General features: G+C 42.1%; 2 protein-coding genes across 3 annotated transcripts in view; one reads left to right on the top strand and one right to left on the bottom strand.

Annotated features, from left to right (window-relative positions):
• Positions 1-5,723: 5,723 nt before the first annotated feature.
• SRP14 (signal recognition particle 14) lies at positions 5,724-8,757 on the top strand. Its single transcript, XM_058541211.1, has 5 exons — positions 5,724-5,811; positions 5,960-6,032; positions 6,549-6,661; positions 7,874-7,906; positions 8,366-8,757. Exons 1-5 carry the CDS (start codon positions 5,788-5,790, stop codon positions 8,453-8,455), a joined length of 333 nt encoding a protein of 110 aa, XP_058397194.1. The 5' UTR covers positions 5,724-5,787; the 3' UTR covers positions 8,456-8,757.
• Positions 8,758-9,223: 466 nt separating this feature from the next.
• Positions 9,224-18,450, bottom strand: part of EIF2AK4 (eukaryotic translation initiation factor 2 alpha kinase 4) — a 96,793-nt gene continuing 87,566 nt past the window's right edge. For both annotated transcript variants that reach the window (XM_058541207.1, XM_058541208.1), the window contains 7 exons: positions 17,334-17,446; positions 14,366-14,424; positions 13,342-13,439; positions 11,989-12,057; positions 11,426-11,470; positions 10,106-10,224; positions 9,224-9,577 (listed from right to left, as the gene is read on the bottom strand). In XM_058541207.1, the coding sequence (XP_058397190.1) occupies positions 9,520-9,577; positions 10,106-10,224; positions 11,426-11,470; positions 11,989-12,057; positions 13,342-13,439; positions 14,366-14,424; positions 17,334-17,446 (561 nt within the window). In that variant the 3' untranslated portion in view covers positions 9,224-9,519. The remainder of the gene's footprint in view (positions 9,578-10,105; positions 10,225-11,425; positions 11,471-11,988; positions 12,058-13,341; positions 13,440-14,365; positions 14,425-17,333; positions 17,447-18,450) is intronic.

Genomic DNA, 18,450 nt, shown 5'->3' with positions numbered 1-18,450 from the left:
TTGAGCTAGTGTGCAACTCTGGAGGTTGCAGGAACTTATGGCAATGAAAACGATTTGTGTCTATGGACATGCAAATGAACTCTGTTTGTTGGAGGGACGACCCTCCTTTCTTGTGGAAAATTCAATTTTGCTTCCATTTACAAATTCACTTCAATATTCCTGTTCTATACATGTGTCTGTTCTTCGGATTCTCCTTTGAACGGGTTGCAACATCTACCCGGTTCCCTCATTAATAATAAGGTAAGTAGATCTTGAATATATGTATGAGTCATGATTTCACCTTTTTTTAAAACTATTTTTTAACAGGGGTCATGTAATTTGCCTCTAGGCACTTAGATAAGGAGAGGTAGAGCTGGGATTCAAACCCAGGCAGCCAGGATGCAGCTCTGTGCTTATAACCATCACTCTATGTTCTAGACACTGCAAAGCTTAATTGTATTAAGTAACCACACCTGTAAATCAATCAGCCCTAACCTAAATAAGACCCTTGACCCAAATTCAAACCCCAGCCCTGATTAAAACCTAATAAAGTAGGGGCCGACCCCGTGGCTTAGCGGTTAAGAGCGCGCGCTCCGCAACTGGTGGCCCAGGTTTGGATCCCAGCACGCACCGACGCACTGCTCCTCCCAGCCATGCTGAGGTCGCGTCCCACATACAGCAACTAGAAGGATGTGCAACTACGACATACACCTATCTACTGGGGCTTTGGGGAGAAAAAGGAGGAGGATTGGCAATAGATGTTAGCTCAGGGCTGGTCTTCCTCAGCAAAAAGAGGAGGATTGGCATGGATGTTAGCTCAGGGCTGATCTTCCTCACACACACAAAAAAACCTAATAAATTAAATTGTTCTCTGTCTGAGGAAGGGAGACGTGTGAGCATTTGGGAGAGACGATCTTAGGTGGTACAAGCAGGGAGACTCCTCCAGGACCTCAGGCCCCTAGCTGCTGAGGAGCACCGGGTGTTTTTTTTTTCTCCCAGGTCTTCTGGAAGCAGCCCTGCACTTGGAGAGGCAGCTGATGCTGGTCCAGCAGAGGCTGGCGTTCTGTGCCAAGGAGCTCCATGTTGCTCTGGGTGCTGCCTAGGCCCATGCTGAAGGCCCCAGCATGGATGGATGTGGGAAGGGATCTGGGAACCATTTTCATTTCCAGTTCTCCTAGGGTGAACACGCGGGAAGGTGTCCGGCCAGTGTGACTTGGAGACGGTAACCCAGCTTCCTGCCTCACACATTCCTCTGCTCCAAGGGCCCAAAGCCACCAACCTAACTACAAGGTAGGATTTTGGGTGTTTGACCACATTAAAATTTAACCATATCTTATTGACATAGACTCTCTATTTCATTGTTCACTGAGTGACTTTTATTCCTGATGGATCATAAGCAATTCCATTTTTTCCCATTGGGAAATTTACTTTCTGATATATATTTTTATAAATTGACTTGCTTCATTATTGCTTTTATTCATTGTTTTTAATTTAAAAATTTAAAATTTAGCCACATTATTTTGTTTCGTAGTACTTATTTTTATTAGTCTTTTTAATTATGGCAAATGATACTGGTTTTCCATTTATGGTAATGATATTAAATAAACTTATTTAAGTATAAAATGAGTCAACTTACAGAAAAATATTAACTAATAGTACAGGTGGCTGGGGCTGGCCTGGTGGCGCAAGCAGTTAAGTGCGTGCGCTCCGCTGCGGTAGCCCGGGGTTCACCGGTTCGGATCCTGGGCGCACACCGACGCACTGCTTGGCAAGCCATGCTGTGGCGGCGTCCCATATAAAGTGGAGGAAGATGGGCACGGACGTTAGCCCAGGGCCAGTCTTCCTCAGAAAAAAAGAGGAGGATTGGCAGATGTTAGCACAGGGCTGATCTCCTCACACACACACACACACACACACACACAAAATAGTACAGGTGGTATTAGGATAATGTCAGAAATCAAGAGGGTGGTGTCCAAATGATGGGAGGTGGCTGATCTATCAATGATAGCACTCTTTATTACTGTTTATTGAGCAGTCACTTTGTGCCAGCCTCAATGCTGTCCACAGTAGTACTGTCCAATAGAATCTGAGATCACAGAAATGCTCTATATCTGCACTGTCCAAGCCACACGTGGCTACTAAATCCCTGAAATGTGGCTAGTGAGACTAAATAATTGATTTTTTTCTTTTATTTAATTTTAATTAATTTAAATTTAAGTATCCATATTTATCATATTAGAGCAAGCCTAATGGTCTTAAGTATAGTATTTTTTTTTTTAAGATTTTATTTATTTTATTTTTCCCCCCAAAGCCACAGTAGTTAGTTGTGTGTCATAGCTGCACATTCTTCTAGCTGCTGTATGTGGGATGTGGCCTCAGCATGGCTGGAGAAGTGGTGCGTCGGTGTGCGCCCGGGATCCGAACCCGGGCTGCCAGCAGCAGAGCGCAAGCACTTAACCACCAAGCCATGGGGCCGGCCCTTAAGTATAGTATTTTATAAAATCTTTATGACATCTATGAAATAAGTATTATTATTGTCATTCTGCTGATGAAAATATTTAGACCTTGAGAGGTTGCCTGAGGTCATGTTAATTAATAAGCAGCACAGGCGGGATCTGAACCCAGACCCTTTGGACCTCAGAATAGGTGCTCTTCCCAAATTTCCCCCAGAAAAATAGAGCCCAAAGAACACTCTGTCAGTAGTTGAATTGTGCTGGGCTAAGTGTGATGCTAAAACTGGCAGACTTGGTATTTCCATTACTAGAGTGGTTTATTCTGTCATGGGATGGCCTTGAGATGTCACACAGGGTGGCTGGCATGACTTGATTCTTGAGTGGAACCGAGGTGTGACTGAGCCCAGGGGAAGCAGCGAGATGTGTCCACGATGAGGACTAATCCCTGGATTAATCATGGCCTCCAGGCTCTGTGCTCTTCAAGGACAGGGCCATTTTCTTCACCCTGGTGCCCCCAGCACCAACCCAGTGGCTCTAAAGAGCATTGCTCAACGTTCAACGCATGACAGAAGCTCAGAGCACAACGGTCATCATTTAGGCCAACCCTTAGATCACAGCGCTGTGTGATCTAAGGATTGGCCTAATGGTTACATTGGCCGCTAGTTACATTGCAACCAATGTAACTGGTTCCATTTAAATTCCTGACCACAAACATCAAGTGGGCCGTCCCATTCCCTGGCAATCTGACAACACATCTCAGATATGTTCACACTCTGATGATTTCACCCTTTCTTCCAAATGTCCAGCACCCTTTGCCCACTTCTTACCCTAGGCTGATGATCTTGTATAGCAGACCTATGTTGGCTTTTGGTTCTCCAGGATCTGAACCTATTTGTAATCCCCTATTGTGTGGGTCTTCGTGAAAGGCAAGGAAAATAAGAGTCTCTCACCCACTCCCAGGACTTGGGCTCAAGCATATGACCTAGGGTTGGCCAGTCTGGGGCTCCCAACCAGGACTCTTGACTTCTGAGCAAGTGATTCCAAGGCACAAGGCTCTTTAGAGGCTATTCATAGTGGTGGTCATTGCAGAGTGGTCCTGAGCCCTATAGGTGGGGTTTTCACCAGACCGTTCCAGTCTGTGCCAGTCCCATGGCATATGAAGATGACTCCTCAATTTTTATTTATAACTCTTACCTCTCTGATGAGCTCCAAACTTGTATATCCAGCTGCTTACTTAATAGTTCCACTTGGACATGTAATAGGCATCTCAGATATTACATGACCAAAACAAAACTTTTCGTCTTCTTACAAAACTTTTGACTTCCCAAGTCTTTCCTGTCTTAGTAAATGGCTCCACCATCCACCTAGCTGCTCAAATCAAAAACCTATGAGTTATCCCCAATTTCTCTTTTCCTGTTAATGTTCACATCCAATTGAGCATGAGTCCTGTTGACTCTACAGTCAAAGAAAGTAAACCCTAATCTGACTGCAAAAGTGTTAGCACCTGGACTTTTGCATTAACCTCTGTGGTAGCCCCCAACCCCCAAAGATGTCTATGTCTCAATACCTGGAAGCTGTGACTATGTTACCTTACATATTTAAAAGACTTTGCAGATGTGATTAAATCAAGGGCTTTGAGATGGGGAGATTATCCTGGATTATCCAGGAAGGCCCAATGTAACCACAAGGTCCTTATAAGAGGGAAACAGATGGATCAGAGTCAGTAGCAGGAGATGTGACAATGGAAGCAGGAGGTTGTAACGATGCGATGAAGGGGCCACAAGCCAAGAAATGCAGGTGGCTTCTAGAAGGGCAAGTAAACAGATTTCCCCCTGAAGCTTCCAGATGGAATGCAGCCCTGCAGACACATTGATTTTAGACTTCTGACCTCCAGATCTATAAAAGAATAAATTCATGTTGTTTTAAGCCACTAAGTTTGTGGTGATTTGTTACAGCAGCAATAGGAAGCTGATACAATCCTCTACTCTAATTGGTCTCCCCATTTCCTCCCTTGTCTCTCTACAGTGCATTCTCCACACCACAGACAGAGGGATCTTTTAAAAATGTAAATTAGGTTGTCACTGTCCTGTTTAAAATTTCCTTAACAAGAAGCTTCGCTTTGTATCTGGAACAAAATCCAAACTTACCACAGCCAAAGGCCCTGTACCAGCTGGTCGCCGGCTACCTCTCCATACTCCTGCACTTCTTCCACACACCCTTTCCACTCCCACCCCCAATCCCCAGCCTTGTGGACACAGGGTAACTTGTTTCCCTTTTGGAGCCTTTGTTCTAGCCATTCCCTGAGTCTGAAACACTCTGTCCCCAGATCTTTGAATGGCTATTTTCTTTAGCTTTCAGCTCAAAGTCCTCTTCCTCAGAGAGATATTCCTGACCCCAACCTAGAGTAGCCCCCTTGTGGCTCTAATTTTATCACCCTGTTTAGTTGTCTTCACAGCCCTCATCATCATCTGAAGCTGTACTTCTTACTTGTTTATTGTTTATTTCCTCCCTACTCCTTGAACTCAAGTTCGAGGAAACCAGGAACTCAGCTTGTCTTGTATCCTGCAGCATCCCCAACCCCTGCCACAGTGCCTGGCACAGGCTAAGTGGCTCTCAGTAAGAACTGCTTGCATGACTGAATGCTTGACTTTACAGAGGGCCTAGGATTCAAGTTGGCTACGGGCACAGCCAGGCCTCAAACGCAGGTCTCCTGACTGAATCTAGAGGTGAGGCTAACACCATGCTCCAGTCCCTCTTGCCAGAGGCTCTTTAGGGTCACCCAGCCTTGTCAGAGAAGAGGGAGAGTTCAGAGGGCCGCCATGGGAATTGATAATAATGATAATGAAAACAACAATAACAGCCAACGCTTATCGAGAACTTTCTATGTGCCAGGCACTATTCTAGGTGTTTAATATAAATTTATTTACTCTTCACAACCACACTTAAGTGGATACTGTTATTATCCTCTCTTCAATGATGAGGAAACTGAGGTACTACACTGTTAGGTAACTTGCCCAACATACAGAATATACACAACTATACGTTTCTACCAAGTCTTCCTTTCGCGTGCTCTCACTCCCTCACACTGATTGGGGTGAGAGGATTTCCAGTCTATGAAATCCCACACAGCCCTCCCACCCTCCGGAGGTTTCCTCACCCACCCCACCACCCCCGACTCGGAGAGGGTGGCGTCCCAGAGCGCAGGCGCGGGGCAGGCGGGGCGGGGAGAGGGCGGAGACCGGGATTGGTGGAAGACAGTTGAACCTACTAGCGGAAGTCCCGCCCAGCCTGGGCGAAACTTCCGGCTCCAGCTGCTTGGGGCTTCTGCTGACCGAGCGGAGCCTGCGGCGCTGGGATGGTGTTGCTGGAGAGCGAGCAGGTATGACCGGCGCTAGCCGGCCGAGGGACAGATGCAGTTCAGAGCTTAGCTCGGGACCCCTGTCTCCTTCTGCGGGAGGGACTGGGACTTGACGCGGCGGGGCGGGGATTTGGGTCTGCCTAACGGGGCCGGGCTTGTTGTGTTCCAGTTCCTGACGGAGCTGACCAGGCTCTTCCAGAAGTGCCGCTTGTCGGGCAGCGTGTTCATCACCCTGAAGAAGTGTAAGCAGCTGTCGCGGCGGTCAGACCGGAAGGACGCTAGGAGGCTGAGCGATGCCCCGGCCCGGGTGCCCAGTGTCCGGGAGCCACGGGCGGAGCCTCTCTGCCCCGCATCCCCGCATCCCCTACCTTCCTCCACCTTGTACTGGGCACATTCAGGCAGAAGGACCGGGGAATATTGGGGATTGTGGCTGGGGCGGCCCCAGCACTTAGCTACCTAGGCCGGTTCCGGTTACAGTGGGCCCCAGGCGTGTCATGGCTCGTTTTTTTTTTGCTCAAGGATCCCAAACCCCGCCACGATTATTTAATCTGCCCTGATATTACAGTATTCGTGGAAGTGGTACGTAGTTCCCAAGGTTTTGCGCGGTCCTCGGTGATAGTGGATGAGGTGGTTAACAGAACTGGAGCCGTGGGGTTGGATTAGGTATCCCCTTCGGATCCCTTCTCGACTTAGTAACTTTTTGTCTGCCTGTCAACAACCTCTGTGGCTGTGTTCACCGGGATGTATTTTTCATGCAGATGACGGTCGAACTAAACCCATTCCAAGAAAAGGTTCTGTGGAGGGCTTTGAGCCCTCAGACAACAAGTGTCTGTTGAGAGCTACTGATGGGAAAAAGAAGATCAGCACTGTGGTGAGTTGGATTCTAACACTTCAGTTGTGGAGTTTAACGACTTGAACTTAACTGAGGATGGGGCATATCTGAACCAGGTCGTTTTTGTTTAAATAAAGGCTAGTAAGTGTGTAGCCCCCCAGCTGTTTTGGGATCAGGGCCTTCTTTTATTACCTTTGTAGTAGAAAACTCCAAAGCAAAATTAAAACGAAGAAGGTAAAAGTCACTCACTCACTCGTTCTGCTGAAATATTTGTGGAAATAAAATTAGCATATCAGTCCTCACTCAAAGTAGCACTTTAAGGAGGAGTTGGCATAAGTATTTGATTCCTTATCCCCTTACTGTGCTAGACCTTCAATGAACAGTTTCTTGGTACCAGATGATGCTTTTACTTTTAAGCTGATTATTCGCTTATCTTTATGGTTCATATTAGCAAACACGTAGCTGTAATGTTAGGCTTGGTACTTGAGAGAGTATAAATGTAGTCAAGATCCCTAGTGTTCCCTTTTTCAAAGTGGAGGTTGAATATGGCAAAGCAAGAGACTCCCTGGATTCCAAATGAATATTCCTTTATTCTGCTGGGGCAGACCCAGACTGTCCTCTAATCATATCAGTATAGGATATTCATGAGACTATAGACCATAATTAGTTAGTAAGTCTCCCTTGACCATTTATCTCGAGAGGACTTTACAGTAAGGCAAGCTTATGTGGTTTTTAAAAGTAAAGTAGGGTACCATGAAATTCGAAAACCTAAGGAATCTTCAGAGGTAGGATTTCTCTTGTGGTAGCTTGCATTTTGCTTAAATAGGCCCAAATTAATGGAAGGTTTAAAATAAGATGGGGAAGGAGTAGTTTGAATGTGTCTTGCACAAAAGATTACTACTAAGTCCTTTGACATCTTTCAGAACCCAGGGAGAATAAGTCAATGCTAAGCGTGTAAGAGATTTCAACAGAGGCGAGCACAGCTTCTTTAGGAGCCCACTTCTGCCCCTTTCCCATCTTGGTGCAATTCTCATGTGGAAAAAAGTGCAGAGCTACTGTGCTTGTTCATTAGGCAGAGGAAAGTGGAGTAGAAAAATAGCCTTTAGTGTATTATGACCTGGGAAGTTGGGAAGAAATATTTTAAAGATTAGAATGTTGTCTTCATGAGCCTTTTGAGTTATTATCTGGGGTGAGGCAGAGGATTCCTATGTGGATAATAGGGGTGAACTTTTTCCTCCCCTTCTTTTTCAGGTGAGCTCCAAAGAAGTCAATAAGTTTCAGATGGTGAGTTTCTGGTGTTCCCTATGTCCGCTTTCGCAGGGCAGGGGTCAGTCAGCCTAACATAGAACGCTGGGTTAAGATTGATATTTAGGTTCACTGCTATCCTATGATATTTTACCAAGAGTTTACCAGTAAAAGCTGCCAGGCTATGCATTTTACTTTCAACACTGATATTGTCGTCTTTTTAGATTTTTTAGCTAGATTTTTTGGTCTTAGGCATCAGATATACTCTACCTGTAGTATAGTTCAAGTTGCCTGCGGTTTACCCTTTTTGCTTAAAAAAAGTAAATAATGTGTAACTCGCTGTGTGCTATAATGTGAGTTTTCCATGTAGACCATTTTCCCTCAGACACAAGGGTCCCATTGTATTCTCTGCTTTATCAGATATGCTTTCAGGAAATGAGGCAGCTGCTCCACCAATCTGCACCTCTTCCCACTAAGGCCGTGCTCTGTGTCTTTTAGGCTTATTCAAACCTCTTGAGAGCCAACATGGACGGGCTGAAGAAGAGGGACAAAAAGAGCAAGAGTAAGAAGAGCAAAGCAGCACAGTGAAGGGCACCCGAGTTCCTGCTTTCACCCACTAGCCACTGAATGCTCTTTTTCCTTTGGCTTTTACTTTTGGCCACAAAGCTAGGTTTCTGGTTCCCCTACAGTAACTGTTTTCATGTGAGATTAGGGTCATTTTGGATGGAAGAAGGGCTGCAGTATTTATAGGGTAGTTGTGAGAAGTCGGTTTATTTTAGATCTGGCTAATTGTTTGTTTGTGCTGCATGGTTGTATGTTCCTGGATTATAGTTTAAAGTCTCTGTATCTGTGTGAAGAGCAACGTTTCATTAAACCTGTGTTTATCAGCACTGACCATCTCTTATTTATTCCTTTTCCCACCCCATATTAATAGTTTCTGGCAATAACTACTAATTCTGAAATGAAGTGATTATGAATAGGCTTGTGCCATATTTTCTAGGTTATTGGAACTGAATCCTGACAATTTTATTAAAAGTTGTGTTATCTCATGGGTATTCTTCCCACTGGCTGTATAATTTTATCATTATAGTTCCTTTTAGCAAATTTGAATGAGTTCTCATAACCAAATTAATTAGAGTTGCTTAACCACCTAATGATAAGCATATTTATTACAAAATCACCAAAAATGAAGATTCCAAGTTAATCATGATATTGGATTGCTTTATGCCGTTTAGTTTGGAAATTTTCATGTGCTTAGTCAGTCATTTGGGCTAAGGGAAGAAGAAAGCTGTTTGTTTTCTTTTGTTCCCCACAAAACTTTTAGTGTAAATAGATTTGTAATCAAAAAGCAGCAGATATATGAAAACATTTATTATATTCAAAAAGATAAATTTATAATATATTACACATGAAAAACTTACAAAGCTCAACTTTGTAGGACAGCTTCTCAGAATGTAAAGTTAATTTAAAATTACAATGAATGTACAACCTTTTTTTTTTTTTTTTTGTGAGGAAGATCAGCCCTGAGCTAACATCTGTGCTAATCCTCCTCTTTTTGCTGAGGAAGACCGGCTCTGAGCTAACATCTACGTACAACCTTTTATAGTATAAGCTCCTGTCTGCTTGAACACTGTAATGACTGTTCTTTAGGATTAAAATAAGATTCTGTAGTAGTCATCTCTGTAGCTATACAGGAATAGCACAGACACCCTGCAAAAGAAGGGAAAAGGTAGGATCATATAATGGGTGAAGAACAGAGTTAAGAAATTATTTTTAGAACACTTAACTGTAGTTTTGTTTAATCAAAACCAAGATGGAAGGCTAGTCACTAAAAAAATGACATAAGTTTTCCAGAAGCTATGACCGGCAGTGGTCTGCAGTATCCGGTCCTACATAATGAGACCACGGTTCACCTCACAGGCTGTGTTCTTACTTTTAAGTGGATAACATGAACAACTGGCATTCTGATATGAGGACATAAAGCAAAGTAGTCAAAGCTGTTTTCTTTAGCCACCTGGGTGAATTAAATTATAATTGGGAGAGCTACTCCTGGGACCACTGTGTTTTGTTACTGACAAGATCATGACTGATTCACAGTCCTGAGCGAGATTTACTGGTTACCAGTTGCAGTTCTAACGTAACAGCTTATCAGCCATCAAATCTCAACAAGACAATAAAATTTATCACTTTAAAACCACTCCTTGAGTTGAAACCTGCAATGCCTAAGTGATAACTTACTTTTTTTCTACTTTGATGCTATAAATTTCATCACACACTAATTTGAGGTATCTTTGCTTTGGCAGGCGTGACAGCAGCTGCTTCACAGTTGTGTTAAATGCCTGTTCATCAGCATCCCACTAGGAAAAAACAGATAAGACGTGACAACGGGTAGTAGGGTTTATTAACTTTTTCTGTCACAAATGAAATGCCAGTGCCGTTCCCCGCTTTAAGTGTACTGAAGAAATCAGTTCTAGGGAGATAGTGGAACTGGTGGGGAGACTTCTGGTGCTTCCTTTGAAGCATCAATTTTCTTTACAGAAAATGACCTTAGAGCCTGATCAACAATGCTGCAGCCCCAGTGTGCTAATGTGACTTTAGACCAGGTATTTCTGCCTGTCATTTACTCTGTGTGAAATGGAGATACCACCTCTGCTGTGCATCCCTTTGAGTGGATCATAAAGCAGTAAACTGCCAGTATAGTGGTATATGCTTATTTATAAGATGATAAGAGAAAATATAGTATGAAATGTTAGTTCTGGTGCAAAGTTCATTTTTCATCTAATTTATTCTGTGACTAAACACTCTGGAGAGACAAAAAAAATATTCTTTGATGTGATATGTTGTAAAAATCACCTGTAGCTATAATGTAATTCAGATTTTAAAAAGTTCTTATTAGTTCTTATCAAGCTTACTACTTGATAATAAGGCTATGTACCCATAAAGAAGCATGTAAAAAAAGAAGCTAAATTAATTTTTACAAAAAGATCTTCCATATAGTTCTAGTTCTACAAATGAGCTTCTCTAGTTGGAATGAAGGTTTGAGGCAGCATAGTATAGTGGTTAAGAATGTAGATTCCACTAGTCTGCCTAGGCTCAAATCCTGCCTCTGCTACTTACTAGTTGGGTGACCTTGAGTAAGATATTTAACCTCTGCTTCTGTTCTCTGTAAAATGTAAAGAAATGCTTCCGTTTATCTGTGAAATGGGGATAATAATTGTACCTACCTCTTAGGGTTGCTATGATTAACCCTGTGAGTTAATAGTTGTAAAATGCTTAGAACAAGACCTGCCAGAGCCTGACAGCAGTAAAAGCACTAGGTGTTTAAGTAATCTCTGAAATTTAAATGAAAGTGACTAGAAAAGTATGATGCCCTCAAAATCTGATTTAGTAATACATATGTCACATAAAAGGAACAATGTTACTAAATTCTCTGGAACTGCCAGAAAAACACCTAATATCACTAAGAAAATAATGCCATTTTTAATTTTCTTTTGGCAAATTAAGAGCAAAGCTTTGGGATTTCAAAGGCCACAGTGCCGAAGAGTTCATCTTGCTTACCTCTAATGATAAAAACTGTAAGATTGTTTCTTTGGGTAGATCCACCTGTCGATACACAAAGATGTATGTCATCTCTCTGGGAACCCTGGGCAGCACACATTGACTTGTGACTATGGCGTCACTGGATGGAGCAACATGAATAGGGCTGGCAGGGTCTGGGATGCTGCTGTACTATAGAGCAGACTTGATGAATGTGCAGTGTAAGATCTCAGCCCTGGCGAACGAATACTCCAGTCCCCATACCTTACATCCCAAAGGTTTGACGCTGTTACCTGCACTCAGGTAGGCTTAGTGAGGCAAAGGCCTGAAACATTTAGAAAAACGATGATTTTCATTTTCACTTCCCCCCTCCGTCTTTCAGAGGAAGAAAGTAGGAGAAACAAACAAAACCTTCAGTTTTCTCCCCGGTTCTTTACAGATTAATGTTACACATGGTTCCCATTAGTGATAACAGGTCCGCATCCCACACACTGCTGACACAGCAAAAAGCCCTGAGCCCTGAGGAAACGACTTCGACAGTGTGGACAGAAGCCATCCTCAAAATGTTAATGAAAGCGACTTACAGCCAAAATCTCAATTTCACTGCTCTTCTGATGTAAGTTGGCAAGGGACGTCTGAAGCCGGGTCTGTACCTGACAAGAAGAAAACGTTAGAATTCAGAACCTGTCAAACAAGCCATCTTTCTTGCCATTTTATTTCCTATTCCAGGAAACAATCACAGGTGACAAACCAAAGCCTAGAAGGGATCCCAAATACTATCTAAGGACTTGCCCTCAATCCACCTCAGAAGGATGAGTATCTAGCCTGTTATGATCTCAGGGGAAATAAGATTCTATAGCCTATCTTGATCATTTTTTAATCCACTTGGTTGCTTATTTCTTTATAATTTTGAAATAACACCTAATAAAAGCTCAGTGGAGTGAAACAGTGCATGTGGAGGTAGGGTGATTTTAGTATTAAGCTAAATTTGGAGAAAGGGGAAGGTGACAGCAATGAGAACATGGAACTGAAATATGGTAGCTGAAGGAAGCAGTAGAAAGATATGAAAAACGAGTTTCCACCCAACGTCCTGAGAAACAGCTAGGAGAGCTTACAAAAATGAGGTACCTGATCTTTTGCATTTCAATCTAATTATATTTCTAAATAATGACTGCTCTCGAACACTCACCCTCTTCCCAAGTGAGGCCACTGTCTGGACTGTGCTTGTGATCATTGTCTGGACGCTTTTCCTACTGTCCCTTCCATTTGGAACACCCTAATCTTTCCTCCCTGCCTATTTAAACCTTCAGGGATCACCTTCATGAAACCGTTCTTGATCATCCATGCAAACACTAATCTCTGTCTCTGCCATGTGTCTGCAGCACACTCTAACACTTATATTCAATATATTTAATTCAGCATTCTCTTATTTTCTTCTATCATTCCCTGACTATATAATGCATATGTTTCTCAGGTTATAAACTCTCTGAGGATTGGGGCCATGTCCTATGTCTTTTATATTTTACACAGCACTTAGCACAGAATCAGGCATACAACAGATACCAAAGACATGTATGCAGCGAGACAGCTGCCTCAGGTCTGTGCTAGATCTCTTCTGCTGTGTTATTTAAAACCAAACCAACCAACCCCATCTGCCATTAGAGCCAGATCAGAGAGTTTTTGTTTAGATCAGTAGTACTGACAATAGCTGCTTCTAGGTGCCCACAGTGCACACTGACGCCTCTTTGGAGGACAGATGGGGCAGAATCCTGGCACCAGAGAGATGCTTTGTGTTGATGAAATTTTCAGAAGCCACCAAGTTAGGGAAGTGGGAAGAAAAATATTTCCAGGAAACTCTATGGTTCTTATTTTCCCTTCCTGTTTGCTTCCTCCTTTGGAGTTTCCATTAGAAAGCCAAAGCAGCTCTGAGCTGGTACCTGAGTTTCATACCGCCTCCTAGTGCTGGCCGACAGCTTCTCTGGGGCTATCACACTCACAATGGGAACAACTGTTGCTCCATGGATTTCAAACAAACCTGAAACAAACAGTTTCAAAATTTATGGCCTTATCTGGTCCCACTTTCTATAACACACCAGAGAGAGATGGGGAGATGGTTAGTAGAATGCACTCTGGTGTGATTCTAAGGGCTACGTTATGTCCGGGCCTTGTTTTCTCTCTGCAACTGCCCACACTTGCCCAGGAAGAGCCCAAACCCCAACATCCAGCAGTTTTGAGCTTCTGTCAAGACCACCAGCCTTGTCTCCTCAGGTGGGGGTGAGGGTGGGGCGGACAAAGGTATAGTAAGGTAATAGGAGTCACCAAAACCTCCTGAACCTAAGAAAATGAGACTCTTATCTCCCAAACAATAATACTTCTTTAAATTCCTCAAAGTACTTGAAATCTAATGGTGGCACAAAGTCAATGTTAACAGAAATGAACCAAAAAGATCCAAGTCTGTTAAAAGCCCAATATGCCTTCTCGTGGATTTAACTGGGACACTTCTTTTTCAGTAAGGCTGACGGATGCAATGTAACTAAAGGCATAATCATCACCACTGTTCCCTCTTGGCTTTCATGAAAACAACATGTCTTTCTCTAAAGGATTTCAAAATGCTTTTCTTCAAGCTTCTCTATGGGGAAAATTTCCAGGCAAATTATTCACATTTAATCTATACAATAAACTCAGTTGAAGGAAGATTAAACCACTTGTAAAAATAAGACAGTAAGACAGAGATATACCAGGGTCAGATGGGTCACTAAATTCCCAGTCATTTTATCATTTTCTAGGATGTGGGTGTCAAAGCATAGCGATAATTTCCATTTGGTACAATTTGTTGTTAATATTACTTTAAAAATATATTTCTGATGCAACAAGGAGTTAGCCACAGTCATAAGTGCTTAGAGCAAACACACACACATAAGTAACACACAAGCATTATTATGTTCAACTTAGTAATTATACCTGAAGCATTAGAAAATGACCCCTTCAGATTTTGCACTGCAAGATTATCGGAAGCTTCTCTAAAAACAAGCAAACAAAAACAATTAGAAAACAGTCAGGAAGGCAAAAGCAACACAGATAATTTACAGTGAGCTACACTTAGAGTGAGCCATTTTTTCTATTAAATATAAAAATACTTAATCTTGGTTATTAGTGGAGGAAAAACAAAAACTCACAACAAAAAATTTGCACTTAATTATGCTTTTGGTCAAGAGCAAGTAAAAATTATAAAGGATATTATTTTGAATTAACAAATGCCTAAAGAGAACATTCTGATTTATTCAGCTGGGTTTGAAATCCTGGCTCAACATAAGAAGCTAATTTCAGTGAATATAATGGGTGTTCTTCCCGCTCCCCTCACAATACAAGGAAACATTAGTAATGGCATGCCCTGCCTTCGTTATGGCAGCAACTTGGAGAGCACCCCCAGGAGAACATTTGGTAAATAAGGATATTCTTTCAAAAGCTGTGAATGGATGTTCTTTCAAAGACTGTGAATTAATTTACAGCCTTTGAGAGACACAATAGCACTCTATCTTGGGAAAACAGGGTAATAATCATTCACATGGAGGAAAGATTTTCAGTCTTTCTCTGCTAAAACTAAATCCCATCTGGCTTTAAAGTGTCTTAGTAATGTTCGCCTGTACTCACTATTAATTCGTTGATTATTTTTTGTTTTCTCTTCTAAACCCCTGTCTTTGATTTGGATCTATAATTCTAATACATGGTGACTTCAAGAACACTACAGTCATGCATCATGTAACGACAGGGATATGTTCTGACAAGTGCATTGTAGGCAATTTCGTCATTGTGTGAACATCATAGAGTGTATTTACACAAACCTAGATGGTAGAGCCTACTAGACACCTAGGCTATGTGGTACTAATCTTACGGGACCACCGTCACATATGCGGTCCATTGTTGACCGAAACATCATTATGTTGCTCATGACTGTACATTCCCTCAGAAAAAGCCTGATGGTGAATATATTCAAGATAGGTGTAGATGGGAAGGGGTGGGGGGCTGGGGAGGGAGAAGAAAGCAAGAACATTTATTTTATATAAGCCAGGATTTCTCAGTCTTGGCACTAATGACATTTGGGACCAAATAATTCTTTATTGGCAGTGTGGGGGGAGGGAGGGGGTCATTCCTGTGCATTGTAGGATGTTTAGCAGCATTTCTGGTCTCTACTAGATACCAGTAGCACACTCAAGTTGTGACAACAAAAATGTCTGCAAACGTTGCCGAATGTCCCCTGGAGGGCAAAAATCGCTGATAAAAGTCAAAAAAACAGTCGAGTACTATATTTTCTGAATATGAGCATATATAAAGAGTTGCAAATACATAGAAAAACTTAAAGAAAATCAAGATCCCTTATAATGCCACTAACCAGAAATAACTACAATTGAAAATCTGGCACATCATTCCAGACATTTTTCCATGTACAGGCTGTGTATTTTGGTTGAAACAAATGGGATCATACCATACATCCTATTTGTGGATATCTTTCCATGTCAGTAAACTCAGCTTTACTAGAATCAGCATTTTTAAAGTCTGCACAGTATTTCACTATTTACCATAATTCAAACAATCTTCTACCAATGAATATTGTGATATTATAAGTGAGAGATTCTCAAAATGTGGTCCAGGGACCTCTGGAGGTCCCTGAGATCCTTTACAGGGGGTCTGCAAGGTCAAAACTATTTTCATGATAATCCTAGGATGTTAATTATCCTTTTTACTCTCCTCCTCTCAGAAATGTGCAATGGAGGGCCGGCCCCATGGCTTGGCGGTTAAGTGCTCGCGCTCTGCTGCTGGCGGCCCGGGTTCGGATCCCGGGCGTGCACCAACACACCGCTTCTCTGGCCATGCTAAGGCCGTGTCCCACATACAGCAACTAGAAGGATGTGCAGCTATGACATACAACTATTCACTGGGGCTTTGGGGGGAAAATAAATAAATAAAATCTTTAAAAAAAAAAAAGAAATGTGCAATGGAATTTTCCAGACTGCATGATGTGTGATATCACAACAGAATGAATGCAGAAGCAGATATGACAATCTAGTTTCTTCTATTAAGGCATTAAAGCGATTACAAAAATGTAAAACAATGCATTAATGATACCTGCAAAAATGTGAAACAATGCCCCTCACTGAATTTATGTTGTTTTGGAAAATAGTTATTTTCCATTAAAAATATGTTAATTCAGGTTAGTATGTAATGGGTTTTTTATTGTTATTTTAAAAATGTTTGTTTTAATTTCTAACAGAAATTATTGATAGATATAACCCACATAAACAAAGCTCTTTGGCTCTTTGGGGTCCTCAAATAATTTTTAAGAGTGTACAGGGGTTCTGAGACCAAAAAGTTTGAGAACTGCTGTTATAAACAATGCCTTGATAGACATCTTTGTATATATCCCCATGGAATAATTTTCCTATAAATTCCTGAAAGTGCAATTGCCAATAAAAATAAAACTGTCAATTTTATTTTTAAGGCTTTTTAACTTTGTTAAATTCTTATTCAGAGAGTTGAACCAATTTACATTCCCATCATGAGTATATGAGATCTTTTCCCAGAACATATTATATCTTTCAATACATTGACAAAATATTACTGAAATTTGCTGATTAACAGAGCAAGTAGATAATGGCAGACAGATTTTGGCTCCTTAGGCCTTTCAAAATGATAAAATATTACTTGACATCTTATGAAGAACAAACATTGAAAGTGAGATATGATTAGTCTTATACAGGGGGTCATATAATTAAACTGCTGAGCTATTCAGAAGCAATAGAATGGTTCATTAAAAGCTTTCCTGACCTATCTTTATTTCCCCAAAGGATCAAATTGACTTTTAAAATAACCGTAGGTAACTTCTATATAGGTAGTTGCAGCTGGTTTTCGGGGCTTTGGTTCACTAAGTTACCTGATGGTCCTTTCGTCACTGACTTTAGTCCTCAGTTTCTGCACCACGTGGTCCACAAGATCGGATTCCAGTACGCGTTTCTCTGTTTGCCTTTCCTTCTCAAAAGACTTAACCTTAAAAAGAATGAGACAGATCCATCATCTGGAGGTTTCTGAAGCCAACAGGCTGAATCAGAGTACCACAGTAAGACTACTAAATCAATGATTTAGGTCAGTGGTTCTCCACCAGGGGCAGCTGCACTCCTCTGGGACAGCTGGCAATGTTTGGAGACATTTTTGGTTGTGACAACTGTGGAGGGTGCTACCGGCATCTAGTGGGTAGAGGCCAGGGATGCTGCTACACATCCTACAATGCACAGGGCAGCCCCTACCACAAAGAATTATCTGGCCCAAAATGTCAAAGCCCTGCTGTTGAAAAACCCTGGTCTACAGTAGACTATTTTATCACAGATGATAATTAAAAAAAAAATGCCATGACCAACCGGCTCCTATTTCATTTGATTCCTTCATACATTCTTCCCCTTAACCATCCTCTGGTCAGTCACCAAGGTTTCTATACCTCCTCCCTCTCCTCTCCAAACCCAAGTCCTGTCATCCCACTTTCATGGTACCTGCCCTTTCATCTTCACTCCCATGGCCAGCACCCAACCTTGACTTGGGATAGTCAAATATTCTTCACACTGCTATCCCTGCCTTCAATTTTCCTTCACTCCATTCCATGCTACACATCCCTGCAGATTATTTTTTTCGCAGATACAACTCTGATGTCCCCTTCTGTCCAAAACACACAAGAGCTCCCCACTAGCTGCTAAATAAAGTCCAAATTCCTTGGTTGGGCATCTTGGCTCTCCGTGATCTAGCGAGAACCAGTCTCTCCTGCTGAAGTGCCTTTCTTTAGAACAATCCTCTGCTTCACTCAAAAGAGATTATTCAGAGTAATACCAGAATAGTTCTCTGCTGGCCTGCCTCTATCTTTGGGACAATCTACCGAAAGAACTATCATCACCTTTGCTATTCCTTCTGCTTAAAAGGCCCTTTCAGCACATACCTATTTCCTGCTCACCTCTACCCACTTTATGAGGGTCCAGCATAAATCCCACCTCTACCCTAAAGACTTG

This window comes from Diceros bicornis, chromosome 5 (genome assembly GCF_020826845.1).
Source record: "Diceros bicornis minor isolate mBicDic1 chromosome 5, mDicBic1.mat.cur, whole genome shotgun sequence".
Lineage (NCBI taxonomy): Eukaryota > Metazoa > Chordata > Mammalia > Perissodactyla > Rhinocerotidae > Diceros > Diceros bicornis.
Note: the sequence above shows the minus strand (reverse complement) of the source record. Positions and strands in the feature narration are given on the sequence as shown.

Excerpts from the sequence above, each read along its gene's own strand:
- SRP14 (XM_058541211.1), top strand. The coding sequence starts at position 5,788 with ATGGTGTTGCTGGAGAGCGAGCAG. Across the intron at positions 6,033-6,548 it reads GTTCATCACCCTGAAGAAGT|ATGACGGTCGAACTAAACCC; the intron begins GTAAGCAGCTGT and ends TTTTTCATGCAG. Across the intron at positions 6,662-7,873 it reads AAAAGAAGATCAGCACTGTG|GTGAGCTCCAAAGAAGTCAA; the intron begins GTGAGTTGGATT and ends CTTCTTTTTCAG.